Source organism: Oncorhynchus mykiss, chromosome 10, assembly GCF_057628025.1.
Source record: "Oncorhynchus mykiss isolate SJ-2025 chromosome 10, ASM5762802v1, whole genome shotgun sequence".
In the NCBI taxonomy this organism is placed as follows: Eukaryota; Metazoa; Chordata; class Actinopteri; order Salmoniformes; family Salmonidae; genus Oncorhynchus; species Oncorhynchus mykiss.
Genome location: NC_143031.1, coordinates 37,112,035 through 37,136,660, shown reverse-complemented (window position 1 = coordinate 37,136,660; position 24,626 = coordinate 37,112,035). Strand labels below are relative to the sequence as shown.

General features: G+C 40.2%; 1 protein-coding gene across 1 annotated transcript; it reads right to left on the bottom strand.

The window, feature by feature from the left end:
- Positions 1-36: 36 nt before the first annotated feature.
- LOC110533794 (protein phosphatase methylesterase 1) lies at positions 37-23,346 on the bottom strand. The gene is made up of 14 exons (XM_021618316.3): positions 22,988-23,346; positions 22,335-22,428; positions 14,446-14,538; positions 12,511-12,568; positions 12,335-12,386; positions 11,696-11,850; positions 11,398-11,488; positions 11,227-11,292; positions 11,032-11,158; positions 8,236-8,365; positions 8,060-8,104; positions 7,809-7,873; positions 1,007-1,074; positions 37-498 (listed from the first exon to the last, which is right to left on the bottom strand). The coding sequence occupies exons 1-14, from the start codon at positions 23,071-23,073 to the stop codon at positions 495-497; spliced, it is 1,134 nt and encodes a 377-aa protein (XP_021473991.1). The 5' UTR covers positions 23,074-23,346; the 3' UTR covers positions 37-494.
- Positions 23,347-24,626: the final 1,280 nt, after the last annotated feature.

Sequence of the window (24,626 nt, the reverse complement as noted above, 5' to 3'; positions counted from 1 at the left end):
CATGCAACAGAACAGAAATGAAAAGATCTGTAGAAATTGTCCTAATGCATTTTTAATCATTCTTAAAATCCAACGATGTTATTAAACACATAGCACAACATGGAGTTACCCAAAATTGAACAAGAAACATGCAAGCCATCACAGGAAAAGAAAAAAAAAAGGTTGAGTGGGATGGGTGAAACCAAATCCCTGCCTTATTAAAAAACAAAAAGGCAAAGTCATATTGGCAAAAGATTTACATGTACATTTCGCAAAGTAATAACTCATTTTCAAAAGATAATTTAAATTTAAGAACCAAAGTGCTGAGAATTTTGCAGTTGTACAGTGCTCAAGTTTATTTAATTTATCCCGATCTATTTTCTTCCAGTTGGGAGTAATTTGCAGAAGATGGTGTCCATGAGGCTCCAGGCAACTCCTCCATAAGTGCTGTTTGGGTCCAGGGCAAAACTGGGACTTTTCTATGTAGTTGACTATTTATTTGGATCCCATTCCCATTAGCTGTTACAATTTGACAACAAAAAAACAAGAACACGAAAGCATAAAACACATGCCTTTTGGTTTTCCTGTACCAGTTAGCATCCCATTAGATATCGAAAATAATTACTTATACAGTAACTTATACAGTAACTACCAATATTGGTGTATCGTTAATCGTTACAAAACTTTATATTGTATGACGTCCATAATTTATGAGTTGATTTTTTTAATGTACATATATGTACATTGAGGGTTTTGTTTTTTATTTGACAGAGGAGAGAGATAGTCACAAAGGCAGTGGGACCGATTTGTACCCCCGCCGACACTAGCAAGCATGTGTTGTAGGCAGCAGTCCTAACTGCTAGGCCATAAATCATGTGATTTTAACAGTTCAGAGAAGCGATACATGTTTGTGCAGGTCTTAACAATGAGATTGTACATTGACTATTGGACAAGTAGACTTAAAAGTAATAAACAACATTGTAAACAAATGTGTGATATGTTTCTATTCGAGTTAAATGAGTCTTACCACAGGAAACCCTCCTTGAGTTCAGTGAACTTGTGACGGACCATGAACGAGGCCAGAGCGTCTGCTACCTGGGGAAACAAAAGCAATGTGGGTTTAGTTCGCAGACTCTACTTCCCAGACATTGAGAATAGGGTTGGGCGGTATACTGTATTTAACTATATACACCAGTATTTATGCACGGACCGGTTTGGGTTTTTACATTACCTTCTATAACGGTATTTGAATGTTTTGTTTGTTAAATGTGATACGCCGTGTGTAACGTCCATTTTTACAGTTTACTCCGCTACTTGAGTCATCCCTCTCTCCATGCCCCTTTCCACACAGACCTAGCTAGTCCCATCCTGTCACTCAAGGAGCGCATGTTGCTTGACCATGAGACACTTTAGTTCAGTCTGCATGCTCAAAGCAGCACATGCAACAATGTTGATGACAATGATGCTGTTTCCACTTTGATCTTAATATAAATCCACAAGTGTTCTATAATTACAATATTAGTTTTTGATTCTTACATCTGCAAACAGCTAGTGTGTATTTTCTTAGCAAGTTAAGCTAAAACGTGTTAGCCACTTATGCTAATCGCTAGTTAGCTGGCTATGGTAGGAGACTAAACTCAGCAAAAAATAAACATCCTTTTTTCAGGACCCTGTCTTTCAAAGATAATTCGTAAAAATCCAAATAACTTCAGATCTTCATTGTAAAGGGTCTAAACACGGTTTCCAATGCTTGTTCAATGAACCATAATCAATGAATGAACATGCACCTGTGGAACGGTCGTTAAGGCACTAACAGCTTACAGACGGTAGGCAACTAAGGTCACAGTTATGAAAATTTAGGACACTAAAAGAGGCCTTTCTACCGACTCTGAAAAACACCAAAAGAAAGATGTCCATGGTCCCTGCTGATCTGCATGAACGTACCTCAGGCATGCTTCAAGGAGGCATGAGGACTGCAGATGTGGCCCGGGCAATAAATTGCAATGTCCGTACTGTGAGACGCCTAAGACAACGCTACAGGGAGACAGGACGGACAGCTGATCGTCCTCGCAGCGGCAGACCACGTGTAACACAGGATCGGTACATCCGATCATCACACCTGTGGGACAGGTACAGGATGGCAACAACAACTGCCCGAGTTACACCAGGAACGCACAATCCCTCCATCTGTGCTCAGACTGTCCGTAAAAGGCTGAGAGAGGCTGGACTGAGGGCTTGTAGGCCTGTTGTAAGGCAGGTCCTCACCAGACATCACCGGCAACAATGTCGCCTATAGGCACAAACCCACCGTCGCTGGACCAGACATGACTGGCAAAAAGTGCTCTTCACTGATGAGTCGCGGGTTTTGTCTCACCAGGGGTGATGGTCAGATTCGCGTTTATCATCGAAGGAATGAGTATCACACCGAGGCATGTACCCTGGAGCGGGATCAATTTGGAGGTGGAGGGTCCGTCATGGTCTGGGGCGGTGTGTCACACCATCATTGGACGGAGCTTGTTGTCATTGCAGGCAATCTCAACGCTATGCGTTACAGGGAAGACATCCTCCTCCCTCAAGTGGTACCCTCCCTGCAGGCTCATCCTGACATGACCCTCCAGCATGACAATGCCACCAGCCATACTGCTCGTTCTATGCGCGATTTCGTGCAAAACAAGAATGTCAGTGTTCTGCCATGGCCAGCGAAGAACCCGGATCTCAATCCTATTGAGCACGTCTGGGACTTGTTGGATCAGAGGGTGAGGGCTAGGGCCATTCCCCGCAGAAATGTCCGGGAACTTGCAGGTGCAGCAAGAACTGGCAAATTTAGTGCAGTCCATGAGGAGGAGATTCTGCATTAAGTACTGCAGTGCTGGTGGCCACACCAGATACTGACTGTTACTTTTGATTTTGACCCCCCCTTTGTTCAGGGACACATTATTCCATTTCCATTAGTCACATGTCTGTGGAACTTGTTCAGTTTATGTCTCAGTTGTTGAATCTTGTTATGTTCATACAAATATTTACACATGTTAAGCTTGCTGAAAATAAACGCAGTTGACAGTGAGAGGACGTTTCTTTAATTGCTGAGTTTATAAAACAGTGTTAAGTACCTCAATGGACCGTAAAGGTAATCACTCCACAAACTATCACCGTGCCCTTAAGGAAAACACAAATATTATGGACACATTAGAAATAGTGGATATTTGGAGACTAAAAAACCCAGACCTAGTGAGATAGACCGAGGAGACTTAATCAAGCTAGTCGTCTTGACTACTGTCTCTTTCCCTCTTGCTTCAAAGTTGTAAAAAGTTTGGATAGGAGACAATGTGATCGGATCATCATCTAATTGGCATTCACATAACTCATAGATTCGACGGGGATATTGGAAATTTAATCAAAGTTTACTGGAGGATAACTTATTTTTAACTAAGACAAAATTATTTTAACTGAATTTTTCCAGTATAATATAGGTTCAGCAAATACCCTTATTGTTTGGGTTACCTTTAAAAGTACCTTCAGAGGTCATTCAATTCAATATTCATCAATAATAAAAAAGCAGTTTCTGGCTAAAGAGGCATGACTAAAAAGGTAAATCCATGCACTAATAGTACAGGTAGATAGATATAAATAAAAACTACAGAGATACAAAATAAGTTAGAGGAAAAACAAAAATAACTTGAACTTTTTCAAGTACAATCTAATGTAATCTATTGCAAAAATAAAGCAAAAGACCTGAAATCTCCAATACAGGAACGCTAACAAAAAGAATATGCAGAAACTCGTTACTGAATACAGAGTCATCCATGATTCTCCGAATAATATTTGAAAAGAGAAAGCTAATTATTTTAGGCAGATGTTCTCCTTTCTGTCTCATCCTCTCCCACTGAATGAAGATTACGGTAAGGAATTATTTCCAGTACTTAAATTGAGGCTATTAAATCCTTTCAGTCTGGAAAAACCCCAGGGCTTGATGGCATACTGGTAGAGGTATATCAAGCCTTTTTTGATATACTAAAAGCCCCATTGTTAGATTGTTTTAAACTACTCCTATAGAAAATGGCAGTCTGTCAGGTATTCAGCAGGAAGGTCTGAGTTCTCTTTTACTAAAACAAGATGGCTAAGACCCAGATGGCAAATATAAAGACCCAGTCTATCTAAAAAACTGGAGGCCCCTTACACTTCAATGTTGTGATGCAAATACACTAGCGAAATGCATAGCACTCAGAATTAAAAAAGGGTTTTACCAGGTATTGTTCATCGTGAGCAGACAGGTTTTTTACATGGACGATACATTGGAGATAATATACGACAACTACTAGAAATAATAGAACATCATGAAAGCCAGGCCTGGTATTTATAGCGGATTTTGAAAAGGCATTTGATAAATTAAGACTGGATTTTATTTATAAATGCCTGGATTTTTTTCAATTTCGGTAATTCTCTTATAAAATGGGTAAACATAATGTAAGGCAACCCCAAGTGTACAATAGTAAATAACAGCTACTTCTCAGAGAGTTTTGAATTGTCAAGAGGCATTAAACAGGGGGTCCGCTGTCACCATATCTGTTTGTTATGGCCATCAAAATGCTAGCTATTAAAAATCAGGTCTAATAACAACAGAGGATTAGAAATCCAAGGCTTAAAACCAAAGGTGTCCACGTATGCCGATGATTCAAGTTTTATATTAAGTCTGGAAGCTAGATCCCTGCAAATGTCTCACTGAAGATCTAGATAACTTTTCTGTACTCTCTGGACTAAAACCTAATTATGATAAGTGTACAATATTATGTGTTAGATCTTTAAAAAATACAACTTTTACGTTACCCAGCAATTTACCAATAAAATGGGCTGATGGTGAAGTAGACATACTTGGTATTCATATCACAAAAGATAGAAAACTAGTAAAAATAGACATGTGCTGGTTGATAAAATACCTGTATTTATGGGAAAGATGTTTGAAAATTGTATTTTGTTCTTAAATTATATTGTAAATTGGAATGGTAGAGTTTTGTCCTTCATGGAGTTATGAGAATTGTACGGGAAGGTTTGCTCAATCCAAGAGTACAACCAATTGATTACAGCATTGCCCCAAAAATTGAGGAGGCGGGTAGCAGCGGGAGGAGGTAGGGAACTGATCTGTCTGCCTAATATTAAGGATCAAAACTGGCAGAGGAATAAAAATAGCATAAATAGGAAAGTATACCAGTTTCATTTGAGGACCAGGATGTTGACAACTGTGCCATACAGATTGCAAAATAGTTGGGGAGAGATTTTTGATGTACCGATTCCATGGTACAGGGTGTATGAGTTGATATATAAAAACGCAAGATTCAAGACTTTGTGCTTTTCAGCTAAATTATATAGACTTCTTGCCACCAACAAAATATTTGGGGCATAAAATCATCGAAGCTCTGCAAGATTTTGTTGTGAGGATACAGCATCAATAGACCATTTATTTTGGTATTGCCCTCAGGTAGCCTGTTTCTGGTCTCAGGTTCAGGAATGGCTGAAATTGCATAGCATTGATCTAAAATTGACCCTAGAAATAGTATTGTTAGGAGATCTGGAGAAAGCGGGCAAGTCAATTCCTAATACCCTTAGCAAAAATATTTATTTTCAACTCGCAATCTGTGGATTCTATTCGATTAGATAGATTGAAATTGTACGTTAAACATCACAGCATAGTTGAAAGATATGTGTTGCGTAGAAATCCGAAGAAGGTGGCCAGCAGAGATAGGTGGGATGGGCTGAGGGAAGCTGAATGTTGGGATGTGGAATTGGAGACAAGCGGGAGTGGAGTTGCTGTGCGGGAGATATGATTGTCAAAGTAAAACATTTTAAAAAGTCTAAATAAACATAATAAAAAGTATGTTTGAATGACACTGAGGGGCAGTGATTTAACAACTAATGCCGGTTTGCCTGAGGCTGATGCCGTGCAGGTGTTTGTACATATACACACTCTCATTCCAATAAACGCATAGAAGAACACACACATACCGTACATGTAATAGTGCCAGACATGCACACAAACATATACAGTTAGCATTGCTGTTATGATTTGAGTTGTCCTTGATGTCCTTTGTTTAAAATTAAAAATCATTAAAAAAAATGTTTGCTGTTTTCTTGTCTTTTCCTTGTATTTTGTATTATTATTATTATTATTATTATTGGGGGTATGACTGTGGGAGGGGTCTCGAATGGTTGAGGAACAGCTCAACCATTCGGGGGGAGGGGGAATCTTGGAGGTTCGGGTTTACATTTTTTGGCCTGACGGGAGATCTGTCAACGTGCCCTTGAGCTGGGAATTGACCCTGGATGCTTCTGTGTATCGCTCTGAATGGGATCTGTTGGATGACTGGTATGATGTAGCTGTTGAGCGGCTTCACTGCAAGTACATTGTATGTTTTGGATATTCAATAAAAAATAAACAAGCTAATAAAAGTACTGAGTCAGAGCAAACGTAGCTAGCTAATACAGCCTGATACCAGTACTGGTGGAGGCCTAAATCAGCATGTTGTTTGTGCAACAGTATCTTCTAAATCAAAGAGGAATAGGCAAAGCATGAATATGTTGGCTGTGTGAATAAATATTTAATGTAGCCAAAGATTGTAGGGTTCCTGAGGAAACACTGAACATAACTTTGGTTCCTACCCTGTCACAATAACTCATCCATAGCATTTTCATTTGTTGTCATGTCAAACACTGTACTCAAAGTGCCCACTATTAAATTATATTCTAACTATATAATTATAATAAATATTATATTTCCATGATTCCAAAAGTTCACCCAAGTGTTTTGATCTAAATCGCAATGGCAACATTTGGTTAAAAATAAAGCCTAGTATATTTGCCCATATCATGGCAGTGTGGAAATGATCTCAAATGAGTGGAGGAAATGCAGAAATTGACAGAAATGCAGGAAATTATTTTAGGTTGAAGTTGAATTCAACAGTATTTAAAAAAAATATATATATATATTATTTCACCTTTATTTAACCAGGCTAGTCAAAAACAAAAATAGTCCATTTAAAAAAAAATATATGATATTTTGGCCATATCGTCCAGCCCTAATTGAGAATAGTATTTTGTGTGCAATATTACTTTCCCTGAACCTCGACTATCGCAACAAAATGGGAAACAAAGAAATGCCAACTTGATCTCATAGTTTCATGTCAGGATTTGGATGAACGTACATGTTTTAACAATTAATTCCGCGTGGTTCAAATCAAAGTTTATTTGTCACGTGCGCCGAATAATACAACAGGTGTAGTAGACCATACAGTGAAATGCTTACTTACAGGCTCTAACCAATAGTGCAAAAAAAAATATTTGGGGAACAATAGGTAAGTAAAGAAATAAAACAGTAAAAAGACAGGCTATATACAGTCGCGAGGCTATAAAAGTAGTGAGGCTACATAGACACAGGGTTAAAACAGAAACAACTCAATGGGTTAAGTTTAGGCATTCATAATAAAGTGGTCAAGGTTAGGGCTATGGTTTGGGGAAAGCATAAAATGTTTATATAAAAATAAATAAATTAAAAGGGCTTTAATTTAGTATCATCAAGTACTCTCCCTGCTTGCTAGACAATTGTGAACTGCCGGGCACAGTGGTCTAAGCAGCGTGCTCTGGATCTGAGCATCGTGTGTTCCAGCCCAGAGCTCTGCCGTAGTTTTTAATTTTTGGGGTGAGCGCCGAGGACAGCATTTATCAACATTCTCTTTTCAAACCTCCAAAATCGACATGTGTTTCTAGTAACCTGCCTGCACATGCACCAAGCAGTTGTTTAGCCTCATACCTTCATATCCAGACGGTTAAAACCCACTCACTTTTTCAGGGGCGTCCTCATGGACAGCATGGCCACACTGAGGGAGCACCTGCATCTGGAACTTCCCTGAACACAAACAGAACACAAATCTTCATGTGCAACACACTTCTATTGGATTTAAAGGATGTGACAGTAAACCAACAAGGAGTGGGTGGGGAAAGATCTACAGTGGGATTTCACGGTCACTATCGGCGCCATAATTGTAAACAACCAACCAACCTAACACACATTAATCTATGAGGCCGTCCTCACCTTGCATCTGTCCAATTGTGAGATCTTTATCAAGCCTGTCCACACCTGTAAAGAGGGAAATGTTATATCAACAATGTGTGCTCTAGTCCAATGTCAAAGACAAAAAGGTATTTTAATTATATTGAAAACAATTTACAGTCATGTGGATTAAAACTGACTTAACTAAAGGGACTCACCAGCGAGCAGGAGCAGTTTTGGCACAGGGCAGGAGAGGAAGAGGGCAGACAGTCCACTGAACCAGCCCTCCCAGTACTTCTCTGTCTTTGACAGATCAATCTGCCAGGTATAGAGGCTCTCCTTCTTCACCTAAAGAAGGCCAAGAGACAGTTTATTTAACTAGGCAAGTCAGTTAAGATCAAATTCTTATTTACAATGACGGCCTACCACAGCCAAGCCTTAACCCAGACGACACTGGGCCAATTGTGCGCCGCCCTATGTTAATTTACTCTTCATGTACACACTACAACAGACTGTGTAAAGGTGGGAAATGTAATACACTTCCCCAAGATGACATATGCACCCAGATGTATACATCAACTGGGTTGTTCCAAGAAAAAGAATGGCCTTTTATATATTTTTTCACCCCAGCACAAGGTGCATCTGTGTAATGATAATGCTGTTTAATCAGCTTCTTGATATGCCATACTTGTCAGGTGGATGGATTATCTTGGCAAAGGAGAAATGCTCACTAACAGGGATGTAAACAAATGTGTGCACAACATTTTAGAGAAATAAGCTTTTTGTGCATATGGAAAATTTCAGGGATCTTTTTAACTCATTAAACCAACACTTTACATCTGTATACATTTTTTGTTCAGTATAAATAAAGGCTCGCTAAGGGGCCAAAATTCAGTATTTTGACATCTCTCCATCAACACCATCACTTCCAGGAAGATTTGAACCAGAATTGAAAAGCCCTAGTTATTTTGTTGCTTTTGATTAATTTCTTATTTATTTCATCTGATTAGTTATTAATTTGTCCCTCATTTTATGGTCACCCCTGTAACGTGAACTGAACTCTCATTTTAATATGGTAAAACCATTAATAAAAATTTAAAAAAATGTCTAAAGAAACAAGTTACACTTCTCAACATGTACCGCATTTGTGGAATGGCCCAGCCACTAATGCCTAAGAAGACTCGTGCATACAAACCCACCTGAATACATACAGTACATTCGGAAAGTATTCTGACCCTTTCCCCACATTGTTGCGTTACAGCCCTATTCTAAATGTATTAAATAAAATGTTTTCCCATCAATCTACACACAATACCCAATAATGACAAAGCAAAACAACATTTAGAAATGTTAGCATTCAAAATTTAAAAAAAAGAAATACCTTATTTACAATAAATAATCAGACCATTTGCTATGAGACTCAAAATTGAGTCCGGTTTTATCATCATGATTGGAGTCCACATGTGGTAAATTCAATTGATTGGACATGATTTGGAAAGGCACACACCTGTCTATTTAAGGTCCTACAGTTAACAGTGCATGTCAGAGCAAAAACCAAGCGATGAGGTCGAAGGAATTGTCAGTAGAGCTCTGAGACAGGATTGTGTCGAGGCACAGATCTGGGAAAGTGTACCACAAAATGTCTGCAGCATTGAAGGTCCCCAACAACACAGTGGCCTCCATCATTCTTAAATGGGAGACGTTTGGAACTACGTAGACTCTTCCTAGAGCTGGCTGCCCGGCCACACTGAGCAATCGTGGGATAGGTCAGGTAGATGACCAAGAACCCAATGGTCACTCTGACAGAGCTCCACTGTGGAGATGGGAGAACCTTCAAGAAGGACAACCATCTCTGCAGCACTCTACCAATCAGACCTTTATGGTAGAGTGGCCAGACAGAAGTTACTCCTCAGTAAAAGGCACATGACAGCCTGCTTGGAGTTCGCCAAAAGGCACCTAAAGGACTCTCAGACCATGAGAAAGAAGATTCTCTGGTCTGATGAAACCAAGATTGAACTCTTTGGCCTGAACTACAAGCGTCACGTCTGGAGTAAACCTGGCACCATCCATACGGTGAAGCATGGTGGCGGCAGCATCATGCTGCGGGGACATTTTTCAGCAGCAGGGACTGGGAGACTAGTCAGGATCGGGGGAAAGTACTGAGAGTTCCTTGATGAAACCTGCTCCAGAGTGCTCAGGACCTCAGACTGGGGCGAAGGTTCACCTTCCAACAGGACAGTGACCCATAGCACACAGCCAATACCATGCAGGAGTGGCTTCGGGATAAGTCTCTGCATGTCCTTGAGTGGCCCAACCAGAGCCTGAACTTGAACCCGATCGAACATCTCTGGAGAGACCTGAAAATAGCTGTGCAGCGAAGCTCCCCATCCAACCTGACGGCGCTTGAGAGGATCTGCAGAGAATAGAAGAACCTCCCCAAATACAGGTGTGCCAAGCTTGTAGCATCATATCCAAGAAGACTGTCGTGAAAATGCAGTACTGAGAGAGACTTGGTCTTGGTAATTTCTTCAAACAATAATCTTTATTTAATATCGATTAATTATTGCAATAATGAGACCGTCAGCCCACGAGTCTTGATGGACTGTTAGGCGGAGAGTCTAGCCTTTACAGACGATGCAGTTTTCCTATAGCTGATACCAAGATTGCTTAGTCAGTCACTTCTAACCTTCCCATAAGCCACCTTGGTTATCTACACAGGATGGTATTTTACTTAGCTTCCCAGAAGCCAGGAAGATGAGATCGTGTGTGTTCTCTCTCTCTCAAATTTTTTATATAAATTTGTAAAGATTTCTAAAAACCGGTTTTGCTTTGTTATTATGGGTCAGTGTGTAGATTGAGTGGGGGGGAAATGGTTTAATCCATTTTAGAATAAGGCTGCAACGTAACAAAATGTGGAAAAAGTCAAGGGGTCTGAATACTTTCCAAATGCACTGTAGGTATAAAATGTAGTTTTTAAATCAACAACATTTCCCACTAATCAGCTCAGCCCTGACCTCTTGGTCGTCCTCCTTCTTTCTCTTGTGATTGGATTCTCCATCCTCCTCCTCCTCCTCCTCCTCTTCAATGATGACTTCACCGATGCTTTTGGAGACACCTGGACTGTTAAGGGGTTCCTCACATCTATGGAAGAGGTAAAGACTTATTTAGTTACAGGTCCTGAACAGTCACATCTGAAAGTCCAGACTTACTTTTTCACCTGGCCTCCCATGGACACCCGGGCTGACTCAACGTTTCGGATCTGTCCACTCTTCACACTGATGGGGGATGGACAAGTTCAGAAAACACATTACTTTGATTATGCTCTATTAGTAAAGCATTTGAGTATTTTTACACTTCAGCGTGTATAGACAGCATCTCACCTCCACTCAATGGCATTCTCCACAGACTTAAAGGTCTTTGGTCGACTCCTGAGGAAATTCTGCATACTGTTTAAGGCATCCATTGCTGTGCCTGAATAAATACAATAACACAAATATGATTAACTAATCAGTCAATCAATAAATTGATGAATACGCCTAGCTGTGTCATATCACTTTACTAGCATATAAAACAATGAATTAATCAATTCTCTTTTTCCAGCTCCCCAATTGCTGCTTGTTTGATCATCAAAAGTCCCGATCATGGGACAAAAAAAAACAACACAAGTACTATACTCACCTTCCACGACGTCAATGACACAAAGGCCAAGTAACGACGGCACGTGGTTGGCTGCAGCGGTATGAACTGCTATAGCTCCACCCATGCTGTGTCCAATCATCATGATCGGAGGTGGGTTTTCGCCATAGAGTGCTTCAACCACTTTGCCAATGTCCCTGGTGGAGACAACACCAGCATCAACCAACTGCAGGAACGATCTCACTCATACAAACCAGCCTTATCCAGCTCCTCAAACAACCACAGACAACAGAATATGGACAATATAGGAATCTCTGTCCCTTAGTTTCCAGAGCAGAGACGTCAGTTTCTTCCCACTGGCACTTTGTTGATATAAACACTATGTTGGGGATGCAGCAAGCCTGTTTTCTCCTTGCATCAAACAGCAGATTAGTGTCTCAGTGGGAGGCAGCAGCAGATGGTTCATCTGACTCAGTCCTCTCTCTCCAGCAGGTTCTCTTCACCCCCCTGCAGTACACCTACACCACTGCCTCCTGTCCAGTCCTGTTCACTCCCATATCATCTCAACAACACAATACCTCCCTCATCCCTCGCCCTGCAGAACACTCATCTCTGAATGACAGAGCGTGTGGGTAATTTTATCTGTAAATGTTAGTAGCCAAAATATTCCTGACAACTTACTTGGCCATTGTTTCCGCTGAGAGATCGTCAGAATTCTTTACTTTGGTGTCACCTGTGTGGGACAGAAAATTGTAAAAAAATAATAATAATTTTAAAAAACAAATACTATTGAGACGATTGAATGTGAGGTAACCAGATGAAATGTGTGTTATCATGAGGAAGAGTTAGCCACTCACCATGGGCCCTGAGGTCCATAGCCACCACCCTGCAGTTAATTCTGTTGTATATCACCTCCTGAAAACACAAAACAACTCTGTGTAAACTGTTAACTCTGGCCTGAATGCAGTGTCAATCTGTGCTATAAGGCATGCTCACAAACATCCTGCTCCATATTCAACAGTCACTTAACACAACCTTAAATGCAAGACATGTGGTTCCTCCTTTAAAAAAGTTGCATTATACTGCAGCACACCTTGCGGGCTGCTGCAGCATTCTATGGCATGTTATTTAATTGTCAGCCATTTTTTAAGTTATTGCAAGTTAGTGCTAGTTTGACCACCAGTGCAACTTTGAGGAGCATTTAATAGTCTTCCATATTGGCATTACTAGATAATTGAAAACATTTTTTGTAATAACATAGTATATGGGATTGATTAAGAAATGTGGCTTAATTAATTAGATTCATATTATGGTGTTTCTATTCCGAGAAAGACGAAACCCTCAGGGTTTCCATTAGGATGGAATGGAAAATATTGCGCTGTTCAACGTGACGGTCGGGAGTAGGCTACAGCATAAGAGGATTGGAGGATTCTAAATTAATATCCAAGGGGCATAACATTTCCACACCCTAATTGTAGTGTAAGCAATACTCATTTAGCCTATGGCAGGCATATGGTATATCTAAAAATATGTTTTTCAATGACGTGACTCTCCGCTAATAATTACATTGAGGATTTTACATTGATATCTAAGGGGCATTTTCCGTTAGCATCTGTGAGAATATCTAAGGGGCTTTTATAGAATTCTAAATTAATTAATAATAAATCGCTTGTTTAAAAAGTAAAGATATTTTGGAGATTTCGTTTTCATTTAACCTAGAGTGAGTGAGAAAAAGGCAATTCTTGAACATGGGGTGAGACAGTCTCACTAATTTGTAAATAAAGCCAGTTTGCCATTTAGAATAATTTATTTCAGGAGAAACCTAAATTGATTATTTAGCATACATCACTTGCTTATATTCTGTCAACACATATCTTAAGAATATAATTGAACATTTGTTTCTCCATGCTTGTCTCAGAGCAGCGCAAAACAGTGCTGAAATAGACGTCCACAGCGGGAAGGCGCATACATAAACACACACATACACATATATACATAAACACACATACATATATATACATAAACACACACATACATACATATATATATATGATATTTTGGAGATCGCTCACTGTCTTTGTTTTGAAAACGACAATTGTAATCTGAATAAAAAGGCCAAAATAATATTTATTAAGGCCAAAATATAGCTCTGCCAATAGCCATAATGATGCTGTACAACATGAGCATGTGTGTTTGAAAGAGTATTTTCCAGTAAGCAACTATTTCTATGCCTTCATTAGGCAACTTTGTTACAATATTTCTGTATTTCAGTGATATTTATTCCCATAGTAATTCATTATGGATCCATAACTAAATCAACATCTACATTTTGAAAGAGTATTTATATCATTATTTTATTAATGACAATATAAAGATGCTGATGAAGAAATACGGTACTGTACAATATGTTTTACATTTGGATAATAAAAGCATTTTGAAAATATAAGCCACCTGCATTTGTTTATTAGGCTACTGTGTAGTCTGACAAGTAAACATAGCCTACAATACACACAATTCAGTTTCACTGACAGCCGCAATTTATTTTTATTTTTTTAGATTTATGTCACCCATTCATTGTCAGAGACACAGTAGGACCCAAAAGCAGAATCAGAACTAACTCCCCCTTGTGCTGGTCTGGAGCAATGACGTGGTGACGCAGGGTACCGTACTAAATCACAAATTACCTCTAAGTCCCCCAGCGTAATGTTGCAACATTTAAAGGAGGAACCACTGTAGTGTGTGTACATAAAACAGGATGGGTGCTCTATCTGGTATTTGATAGTATTACTCACAGTGAACACAGCCCAGGAGAGAGCAGAGTGGCCTCCTCCATGGAGCAGTAGAAGCACAGGACCATGCTGGCCACTGCTATAGATTCTGAACGTGTGCAGAGTAGTCAAGGAATATAGAGTCTAGACACATCAGGGCTTCTGTTAAAGCCAATAAAACTTGCCAGGAAAAAAATATATATATATATATCCTATGGCAAAATAATACTTTATATTCATTGATGGAAATACCAATTGATGGAAATACAGTAGACCCTCATGCTTATCGGTCTATAGGATAATTTCGACAACTTTGTGGAATTCGGCCTCGAGTCATTGTGTATCTTATTTATCCAACAACTATCACAACTAAAGTAAAAAGACCGTCCTCACACTGTCAACTGCGTTTATTTTCAGCAAACTTAACATTAGTAAATATTTGAATGAACATAACAAGATTCAACAACTAAGACAAACGGAACAAGTTCCAAAGACATGTGACAAACAGAAATTGAATAATGTGTCCCTGAATAAAGGAGGGGGGGGTCAAAATCAGAAGTAACAGTCAGTATCTGGTGTGGACACCAGCTGCATTGCATTGCATCTCCTCCTCATGGACTGCACCAGATTTGCCAGTTCTTGCTGTGAGATTGCCTGCAATGAGGGTGGCGCAGTGGTTAAGGGCGCTGAACTGCAGCACCAGCTGTGCCATCAGAGCCCCTGGGTTCGCGCCCAGGCTCTGTCGTAACCGGCCGCGACCGGGAGGTCCGGGTTAGGGAGGGATTGGTCGGTAGGGGTCTCATTGCGCACCAGCGACTCCTGTGGCGGGCCGGGCGCAGTGCGCGCCAAGGTTGCCAGGTGTTTCCTCCGACACATTGGTGCGGCTGGCTTCCGGGTTGGATGCGCGCTGTGTTAAGAAGCAGTACGGCTGGTTGGGTTGTGTATCGGAGGACGTGTATCGGAGGACGCATGACATTCAGCCTTCGTCTCTCCCGAGCCCGTACGGGAGTTGTAGCAATGAGACAAGATATCCAATTGGATACCACAAAATTGGGGAGAAAAAGGGGTAAAATTCTAAAAAAATATAATAATAATAAAAAAAGAGATTGCCTGCAATGACAACAAGCTCACCGCCCCAGACCATGACGGAAACTCCACCTCCAAATCGATCTCTCAAATCGATCTCTCTCCAGAGAAACATGAATCTGACCATCACCCCTGGTGAGACAAAACCACTTGTTAGTGAAGAGCACTTTTTGCCAATCCTGTCTGGGTCCAGCGACGGTGGTTTTGTGCCCATAGGCAACGTTGTGTTCAGTTCAGTTCAGCCTCTCTCAGCCTATTGCGGACAGTCTGAGCACTGATGGAGAGCATTCCTGTTGTAACTCGGGCAGTTGTTGTTGCCATCTGACAAGTAAACATAGCCGACATACAATGCATACTAGAGGCCAACCGATTAATTAGGGCCGATTTCAAGTTTTTCATAACAATCGGTAACCTGCATTTTTTTTACACCGATTATGGCCGATTACATTGCACTCCACGAGGAGACTGCATGGCAGGCTGACTACCTGTTATGCGAGTGCTGCAAGGAGCCAATGTAAGGTGCTAGTTAGCATTAAAAACAATCTTAACAATCACTTGTTAACTACACATGGTTGATGATATTACTAGTTTATCCTGCGTTGTATATAATCAATGCGGTGCCTGTTAATTTATCATTGAATCACAGCCTACTTCACCAAACGGGTGATTTAACAAAGCATTCGCGAAAAAAAGCCCTGACGTTGCATCAGTGTACCTAACCATAAACATCTTTCTTAAAATCAATACACAAGTATATATTTTTAAACCTGCATATTTAGTTAATATTGCCTGCTAACATGAAATTCCTTTAACTAGGGAAATTGTGTCACTTCTCTTGCGTTCTGTGCAACAGAGTCAGGGTATGCAGCAGTTTGGGCCGCCTGGCTCGTTGCGAACTGTGTGAAGACCATTTCTTCCTAACAAAGACAGCCAACTTCGCCAAAAGGGGGATGATTTAACAAAAGCGCATTTGCAAAAAAAAACACAATCGTTGCACGAATGTACCTAACCATAAACATCAATGCCTTTCTTAAAATCAATACACAGAAGTATAATTTTTTGAAACCTGCATATTTAGTTAAAAGAAATTCATGTTAGCATGCAATATTAACTAGGCAAATTGTGTCACTTCTCTTGCGTTCATTGCATGCAGAGTCAGGGTATATGCAACAGTTTGGGCCATCTGACTCGTTGCGAACTAATTTGCCATGATTTTGCATAATTATGACATAACATAAAAGGTTATGTAATGTAACAGCAATATTTAAACTTATGGATGCCACCCGTTAGATAAAATACGGAACAGTTCCGTATTTCACTGAAAGAATAAACGTTTTGTTTTCTAAATGATAGGTCATTAATATGGTCAAATCCGTAAACTAATGCTCGTATTTCTGTGTGTTATTACATTATAATTAAGTCTATGATAGCGCAGTCTGACTGAGCGGTGGTAGGCAGCAGCAGGCTCGTAAGCATTCATTCAAACAGCACATCCCTGCGTTTGCCAGCAGCTCTTCCCAATGCTTCAAGCATTGTGCTGTTTATGACTTCAAGCCTATCAACTCCCGAGATTAGGCTGGCAATACTAAAGTACCTATTAGAACATCCAATAGTCAAAGGCATATGAAATATAAATGGTAAAGAGAGAAAGTCCTATAATAACTACAACCTAAAACTTCTTACCTGGGAATATTCAAGACTCATGTTTAAAGGAACCACCAGCTTTCATATGTTCTCATGTTCTGAGCAAGGAACTTAAACGTTAGCTTTCTTACATGGCAATTATTGCACTTTTACTTTCTTCTCCAACACTTTGTTTTTGCATTATTTAAACCAAATTGAACATGTTTCATTATTTGAGACTAAATTGATTTTATTGATGTATTATATTAAGTCAAAATAAGTGTTCATTGTTCATTCAGTATTGTTGTATTTGTCATTATTACAAATATATATATATATATATATATATATATATATATATATATATATATATATATATAAAAATTGGCCAATTAATCGGTATCGTTTTTTTGGTTGGGTCCTCCAATAATCGGTATCGGTGTTGAAAAATCATAATCGGTCGACCTCTAATTCATACTGTAGTAAACATTGGAAAGTGCCTAATTCCTTACATAAGGGAGAGCAGGCCATGTCCAGATTTTCCCGGTGACCTCAAGTACCCTCAATAATGGCTGAAATAGAGAATGCGGGCAAGCGGGAGACCGGGGTTCAATTCCCCGATGGGGAGTATGGAGTAGGCTGTCCCTGTAAATAAGAATTTGTTCTTAACTGATTCCATGTGTGTTATTTCATAGTTGTGATGTCTTCACTATTATCCTACAATGTAGTGTTGGATTCAACATTTTGAACATTGAGATATTAAATAAATGATAGAGAAGAAGCATAGAACATTAGGAGTGAAAGAGACGACTGGGTTTTAGGTCAGAAGTTAATGGTTTTCTGTAGAAAGCCAGATGGCGTTGGAATGTGTTGGGGGAAGGGAGGAGAGCACTGCGTTGATACAGGAAAGACAGATGGACATCTGTGGATTAGGTAAGGTCAGGAGGTGAGGTCAGATCCCCTTAAGGGTGTAATAAGGGTTTGGTATCCTGTTACCCTTTTCCTGTTGAACCATAAGATGTAAGGATTGGAGGGAAGGAGTAGTGTCTTAAGTGGGATGTATATAACTGTGATGGTGAGAAATGTTTTGCTGTCTGAACACAGCTGTACAGAACCTTTGGGAAGTATTAAACTTGGTTAAGCTTCTCTAGTGTCCGTGAGTCATTTACTCTGAAAAATAAGAACCTAGCAGTAGAAAATAGTAAAAATAAAGAAATCCTGGAATGAGAAGGTGTCCAAACTTTTGATTGGTACTTGCTTAATTAATTTAATTAATTACAGAAATGTCACAACAGTTGTTGTTGTACCGGTCCCACAGGTGTGATGATCGGATGTACCGATCCTGTGCAGGCATTATTACACATGGTCTGCCACGGAGAGGACGTTCAGCTGTCCGTCCTGTCTACTTGTAGCGCTGTTTTTGGCGTCTCACATGACAGACATTGCAATTTATTGCCCTGGCCACATCTACAGTCCACATGAGCAGGGACCTTGAGCATCTTTCTGTGTTTTTCAGAGCCAGTAGAAAGGCCTCTTTTAGTGTCCTAAGTTTTCATAACTGTGACCTTAATTGCCTACCGTCTGTAAACTGCTAGTGTCTTAACGACCGTTCCACAAGTGCATGTTTATTAATTATTTATTGTTCATTGAACATGCATGGAAATCAGTGTTTAACCCCTTTACAAATGAAGAGCTGTGAAGTTATTTGGATTTTTACAAATTATCTTTGAAAGATAAGGTTCTGAAAAAGGGACATTTCTTTTTTTTGCTGAGTTTATGTGCATAACATACAGAACCGATTTTAAATGGGGATTTATTTTGCTTCTCCATAGCCCATAAATTGAATAAAAAATGTAAAAGCAATTGCCTGTTAAGAACAGTTTCAGTGCATAATAAAAAAAAGCTACCATTTTTATTGGTAATTGAAGCACCATTAAACTGCAGGCAACAGGCTATCAGCGCATCACCCACTACTTTACAATGTGAACTGGAAGCAGTCTGCATTTTGAAAAAAAAAACGAGTTCATTGTTTGAAACCTGAATGGTTTACTTCATATGAGGCATGTCTTAGCTTGCTTCAAAGCAGCCTATCTCTGCAGCGTATCTCTAAAGTGCTCCACCAATCAGAGTGGTGACGAGAGTGGACAGACAGAAGCCACACCAGAACTAAGTACTGAGAGATCCAATTTGAAAACCTGCTCCAGAGGGCTCAGGACCTCAGACTGGCGCGAAGGTTCACCTTCCAACAGGACAACGACCCTAAGCACACAGCCAAGACAATGCAGGAGTGGCTTCAGGACAAGTCTCTGAATGTCCTTGAGTGAACCAGCCAGAGCACGGAGTTGAACCTGATCTAACATCTCTGGAGACACCTGAAAATAGCTGTGCAGCAACGCTCCCCATCCAACCTGACAGAGCTTGAGAGGATCTGCAGAAAAAACTAATGGAGAAACTCCCCAAATACAGATGTGCCAAGCTTATAGCATCATACCCAAGAAGACTAGAGGCTGTAATCGCTGCCAAATACCTAAGTAAAAAGCTATAACGTAACAAAAATGTGGAAAACGTGAAGATGCACTGCATCTACCGTAGCTTTGATTGGACTGTCAATATCATACTTTCAACATTTTAGCAGGCAACCAGTCATCATGAATCATGTCAACAATATACTGGCAAATCGTTTTCAACCTTGACATAAATTTAGATAAAACGTATCGGTGCTCATCGGCCATTGGACAAACATTAAACAACAAGTTGGAAATCGCAAATTCAACAATGAGTGGTTTGGAAGGAATAAGTGGCTAACTGCAAGCGTTCCAAAGCAATCACTATTTTGCGTCCCCTGCCTGGTATTCGGTGGAGGGAGTGTGGTCCAAGTCTCAGTTTAAGGGTGTCTTTTTCAAGCTTAAAGGATTAACATTCACATGCAACACTATGAGCCAGAAAAGGTTGAATAGATTGGTTATGCTGTCAATCCAGCATGACTTCTGCTGCGTTCAAAACAAATGGAAACCCGGAACTGGGTAATTTCAGACTTCAGTGAGTTCAAGACAACTGGGAACTCTGGGAAAAAAAACTAGCTCCAACTGGGGAAAATACATTTTGAACGGTGATCCAACTCAGAATTCCAAGTCGTGAACTCGGGCCTCTAGTTTTTTTCCGAGTTCCCAGCTGTCTTGAGCACCACAAATCCAGAGAATGCAAAACTTTGATGACAATGTTTCATGACAAAATTTGCCCAAAAGATGGAGCACCGCGCCAACTTCCTGTTCAAGTGAGTGCAGCACAATGATGAATCCAAAAAGGTCTTGTCTGCTGCTCCATAAATGATATGCCAAGGAGATACGTATACTGTAGCTAGGAAAGTAATACGAAGTGTATGTTGTGTAGTAAGCTGTTAGTAGCCCATGTGCCACCCCCTAATAATTTGGTCCCTTTCCCCCTCAGAATTTAGCCTACTGTTCTGACTTGGTGGTGCACATGTAGCCTATAGCATGTTTTAGAGAAATGTTATCATCAAATATTGAAAGCTTTCATTGTCTTCTTATACGACCCCGTTATTTATACCACGGTTCTGACTTGGTGTACAGGGAGAAAACTAAGAATGGCCCATGTTCTGAATTCTGTCACTGTACATTTCAAAAGTTCCCCCCAAAAATAGTTATATTGACTACGCCCGTCTTAGCTCGCTCATCAATGTCCTAATCAAAATTACAGATGGCCTCTTATCTCCTCATCATTCCCTTATGCCATAGTTCGTACATTTCAATTGTAAGTAGAAATTAAGCAAGTCATCTATATCAGCTGTTTGTTTTTTTTAAAGGCAGTAAATGAGGCTAAATTAACTGTTTCGCTGCCAGACAAGGCTCTGCTGAAAGCCAGGTGTAGCAATGGTAAGAAATCACTCCATGGTGCTGAAAAGAAAGCTCAGTTGTTGGGACAGCTTTACATAGGCCCTAACAGTTTGTGGGCACCGATTGTCACCTTTATAGTGCAATTCATTTATTGTTTAGTGGCATGGATAAGTATTAAACAAAATAATTTTTAAAATGTTAAAGGAGTTTGCCCCACCAAGATTTACATGCCAAAATCACCACTGTTCAAGGCACATTATCTTCACAAATATTTAAGATACTGTTCACTGACAGCAGCAACTAAATAATCAGCTGGGACTATTGCCACCGGCGCTGCCAAAATTGCGGGCACCCCCAAATAGGCATAGGTCTACGAGTTTATGATTTAAAACAATTCACAGCTATTTTTCTTTTTATAAGTTAATGATTATCGATTCCGCTGTGGCCAAGTAATATTTCCATTTACTTTAGTATTGGATCCACCGCTATGCCATTTCTCTCCTGTTCTATTGGTTTTCATCTCAACTTTCTATTGATGTCCAGAAGCCAAAGGCACCATACTGTACTAGTCATAATAGCAACCCATCCTAGTTGTTGCATCTTAAGATTAACCCTCTATTCTAAGTTTCTAAAATATGGAACTGCTATAAGGTTTGCTGTTTAGAATGTTGTTTTCCCACGAATTGCATTTTGGCAATTGCTTGAAAATGAAGTTTTATTAGCTGCTTCGTCACAGGAGTTACACGTTATGTTAAAACACATTAACATAATCTAAATGTGATGCATGTCATTCTGAGCACCATGGGTGGACGCCCTAATGGGTTCTTAAAGACGCTGCATGGTCAATCTGCCGTCTGTATTGGCCGTGCAGCATTTACAGCCACTCCAGAAGGCAGGGCATTCATACCTCTTGCACTTCGAAGAGAAGTGCAGAGCTGTTGTCAAGGAAGTGAGTTTGTGTTTCCAGGACCTCCTGCCCCCACCTACTGTCAACCAATCATGTCAATGCAGAGCTATATGGAGCCCTCCGCATTGTTACAAAATGTGGGCAGCGCATGGTGATGCAGTACTCAGCAATTAACACATCCTCCATATGGAGTCTCCGACCACATTTTCAGTTCAAGCATAAATTGTCTCTTACAATTTACATTTCTCAAATGGCGGTAAATTAAAATCTTCCCGGTCACGTTGTCCAGTGCCACATTATATGCTCATGATGCACTGGATCAGGATTTACACACTGTATGAAAGGCTTTGTATTATTTTTCAAAAATAAGATACACATTGAATAGAACCATGAATAATGTAGAAGTGCAGTAGCAAGCTTATGGGCTCCGCAGTAAAGGATATATCTTTGCCGTTATCGTTTTCCACTTCAACATCTTCCATCGTTTCAAAGTATTGACTCCAGGACAGAGGGGAGAAGTCTCTCTTCCGTCCAGGTCTGTATCAGGTGGAGTACAAGAAACACGAAGATTACACTGTTTGTTTAAAATAGTCAGTCCTACATTATCCTCTAGTTCAAGCCCAGTAGTACACACTCAAATAACAAAAGTGATGAATATGGAGGCAGCACAACCCATAAAAGAGTCGTAGCTAGAAAGCTTAGCAACTGCTTTCAGAACGGTCACTTGACAAGTTACTGATGACAGCCTTCTGACCTGTCAAAACCAGCTGTCTGTCGCACTTGAATGGAACAACAAGTGAATAAGAGCATTGTTCACGACAAGATAATATAATTGAAACGCCTCACTAGTTTCAGTACCCAATGTCAACTGTCAGATAGATTGAACTGTTACTTTAGCTAGCTTGCTAACGTTACCCATTTAGCTTGCTAGCAATGTTGTGAACTTAGCTAGCTAGCTTTGCCACAGTTCAAAATAGAAATAGACTGTTGTTGGCTCATATTAGTTAGCTATGCATTCTCCAGTTGAAGTGCTTAGTCACAACTATCAGAGAAAACCTCGCCAAGCACTCAACTACTGTACTGACTATGAACTCACCCCATTCTCATTTTAGACCCAGACTGCAAACCTCCTGGCACCGGAGGTCTGGAGGCTAACAAATTCAAATGCAGCTGTTTCTCCATTCAGTCGAACGCGGGGCCAAGGCCGTTCAGTCAACTACCAAATCTTGCCCCTCCTTCTAACCAACCATACGCTACGATTTTTCTTCCAATACCGGGTAGCTTTTTCGCAGCAACTAATTGAAAAGAAATCTGCAAATGCAGCTAATATTGTTCTCATTTCACGACACAACCAATCCTCTCCCACAACCCATTTGCCACATTGCACTCTGGGATATGTCTGCACACTGTACACTATTCTCAACTAAAACACCGAGATACAGACATACAAAAACTACATTTCCCAGAAAACGTGGCTTGACATATGTAAATAGTAAAAGATGACGTAATCATTTTTATCGAAATTATAATCATTATCATAATACCAACTGTTATGATCATAATAGTCATAACTGGAAACCTAATCATCATCATCATCCCTGGGGTGCAAGTTAATGTAATACCTCTATGGGTGAAAGGCATCAGTCCCCTGCATACAGGTATGTACACCTATGTGTGCAAGTGTGCACCAATAAAAGGAGGTGAAGTATATTACTGGTGGGCACTACCATACAGTAACCAGTAGAATGCAGTGTGATGCAGGGCAGAGATGAGCAGTGTCCTTTTTATACACACCTGACTCCTCAGTCAAAGCAATTAAGAAATAGCCTCACTTCTGACATGTGCAATGATGTGTGTATGCTCTTGTGTGTCTGTGGTAACAGGGATTGTTACACCATGCCATCATCATCATTGCTTCAATCTCCCCCATCATTCCCTTCCACCCTGACCAGGATGAAGGTTGATATTTCTGAGATTCCCTTGTGAGGTGCTGAATGCCATGAGGTAACAGCACACATATTATGTAATCATGGAGAACACAGGTAACAACCCCCGTTACTGCTATGTCCTTCAGTTAACCTTCTATACTCAAATAATGTCTTCCTCTATCCTGAAAGCATGTAAACTGTCATTAATGAAAATAGAGTCATCCTCCCTATGTATATGGTCATGTCATCTATTAAATTACCTAGAGGGCAATACAGAAGATATTATCAGAGCTCAACTACAGACCTGTATAACCCTGTAGAGCTCTCTCAGGAACAAACTGTCCTTGGCTACAGAGAGTGACTGAGTAATAGACCAATCATTGTTTACGGTTCCCCTCTACACTGTACCTAAAGTACATACAGTATAACACCCTTGGTTTCCGTATCATAACTCAGCAGACATAACAGTTGTTGGTGAAGTTGTGGCTTATTGATGTGATAGAGAACCACAAAGCTGTGGTTTGTAAACTTCCTGGTACTGTTAACTTGAAAGAGGTGGTGGGAGACTATCATTGAGCACAGACATAAACACATACACACTCTCTTGCTCGCTTCAAGCATGAACACACACTCAAGAAGTCTTTCAGATGTCAGCTGTGACGCTCTCCAGTGTTTAAAGGGCCTCTCATACTAGTAATACTAGTGACACAGCAGGAAATGAACCGTCAGGCTTATAGAATCAGAGTTTTACATGGAACTAACAAATCCCCAATGTTCCTCAGAGGAACCTATTTCACTGTATCACAG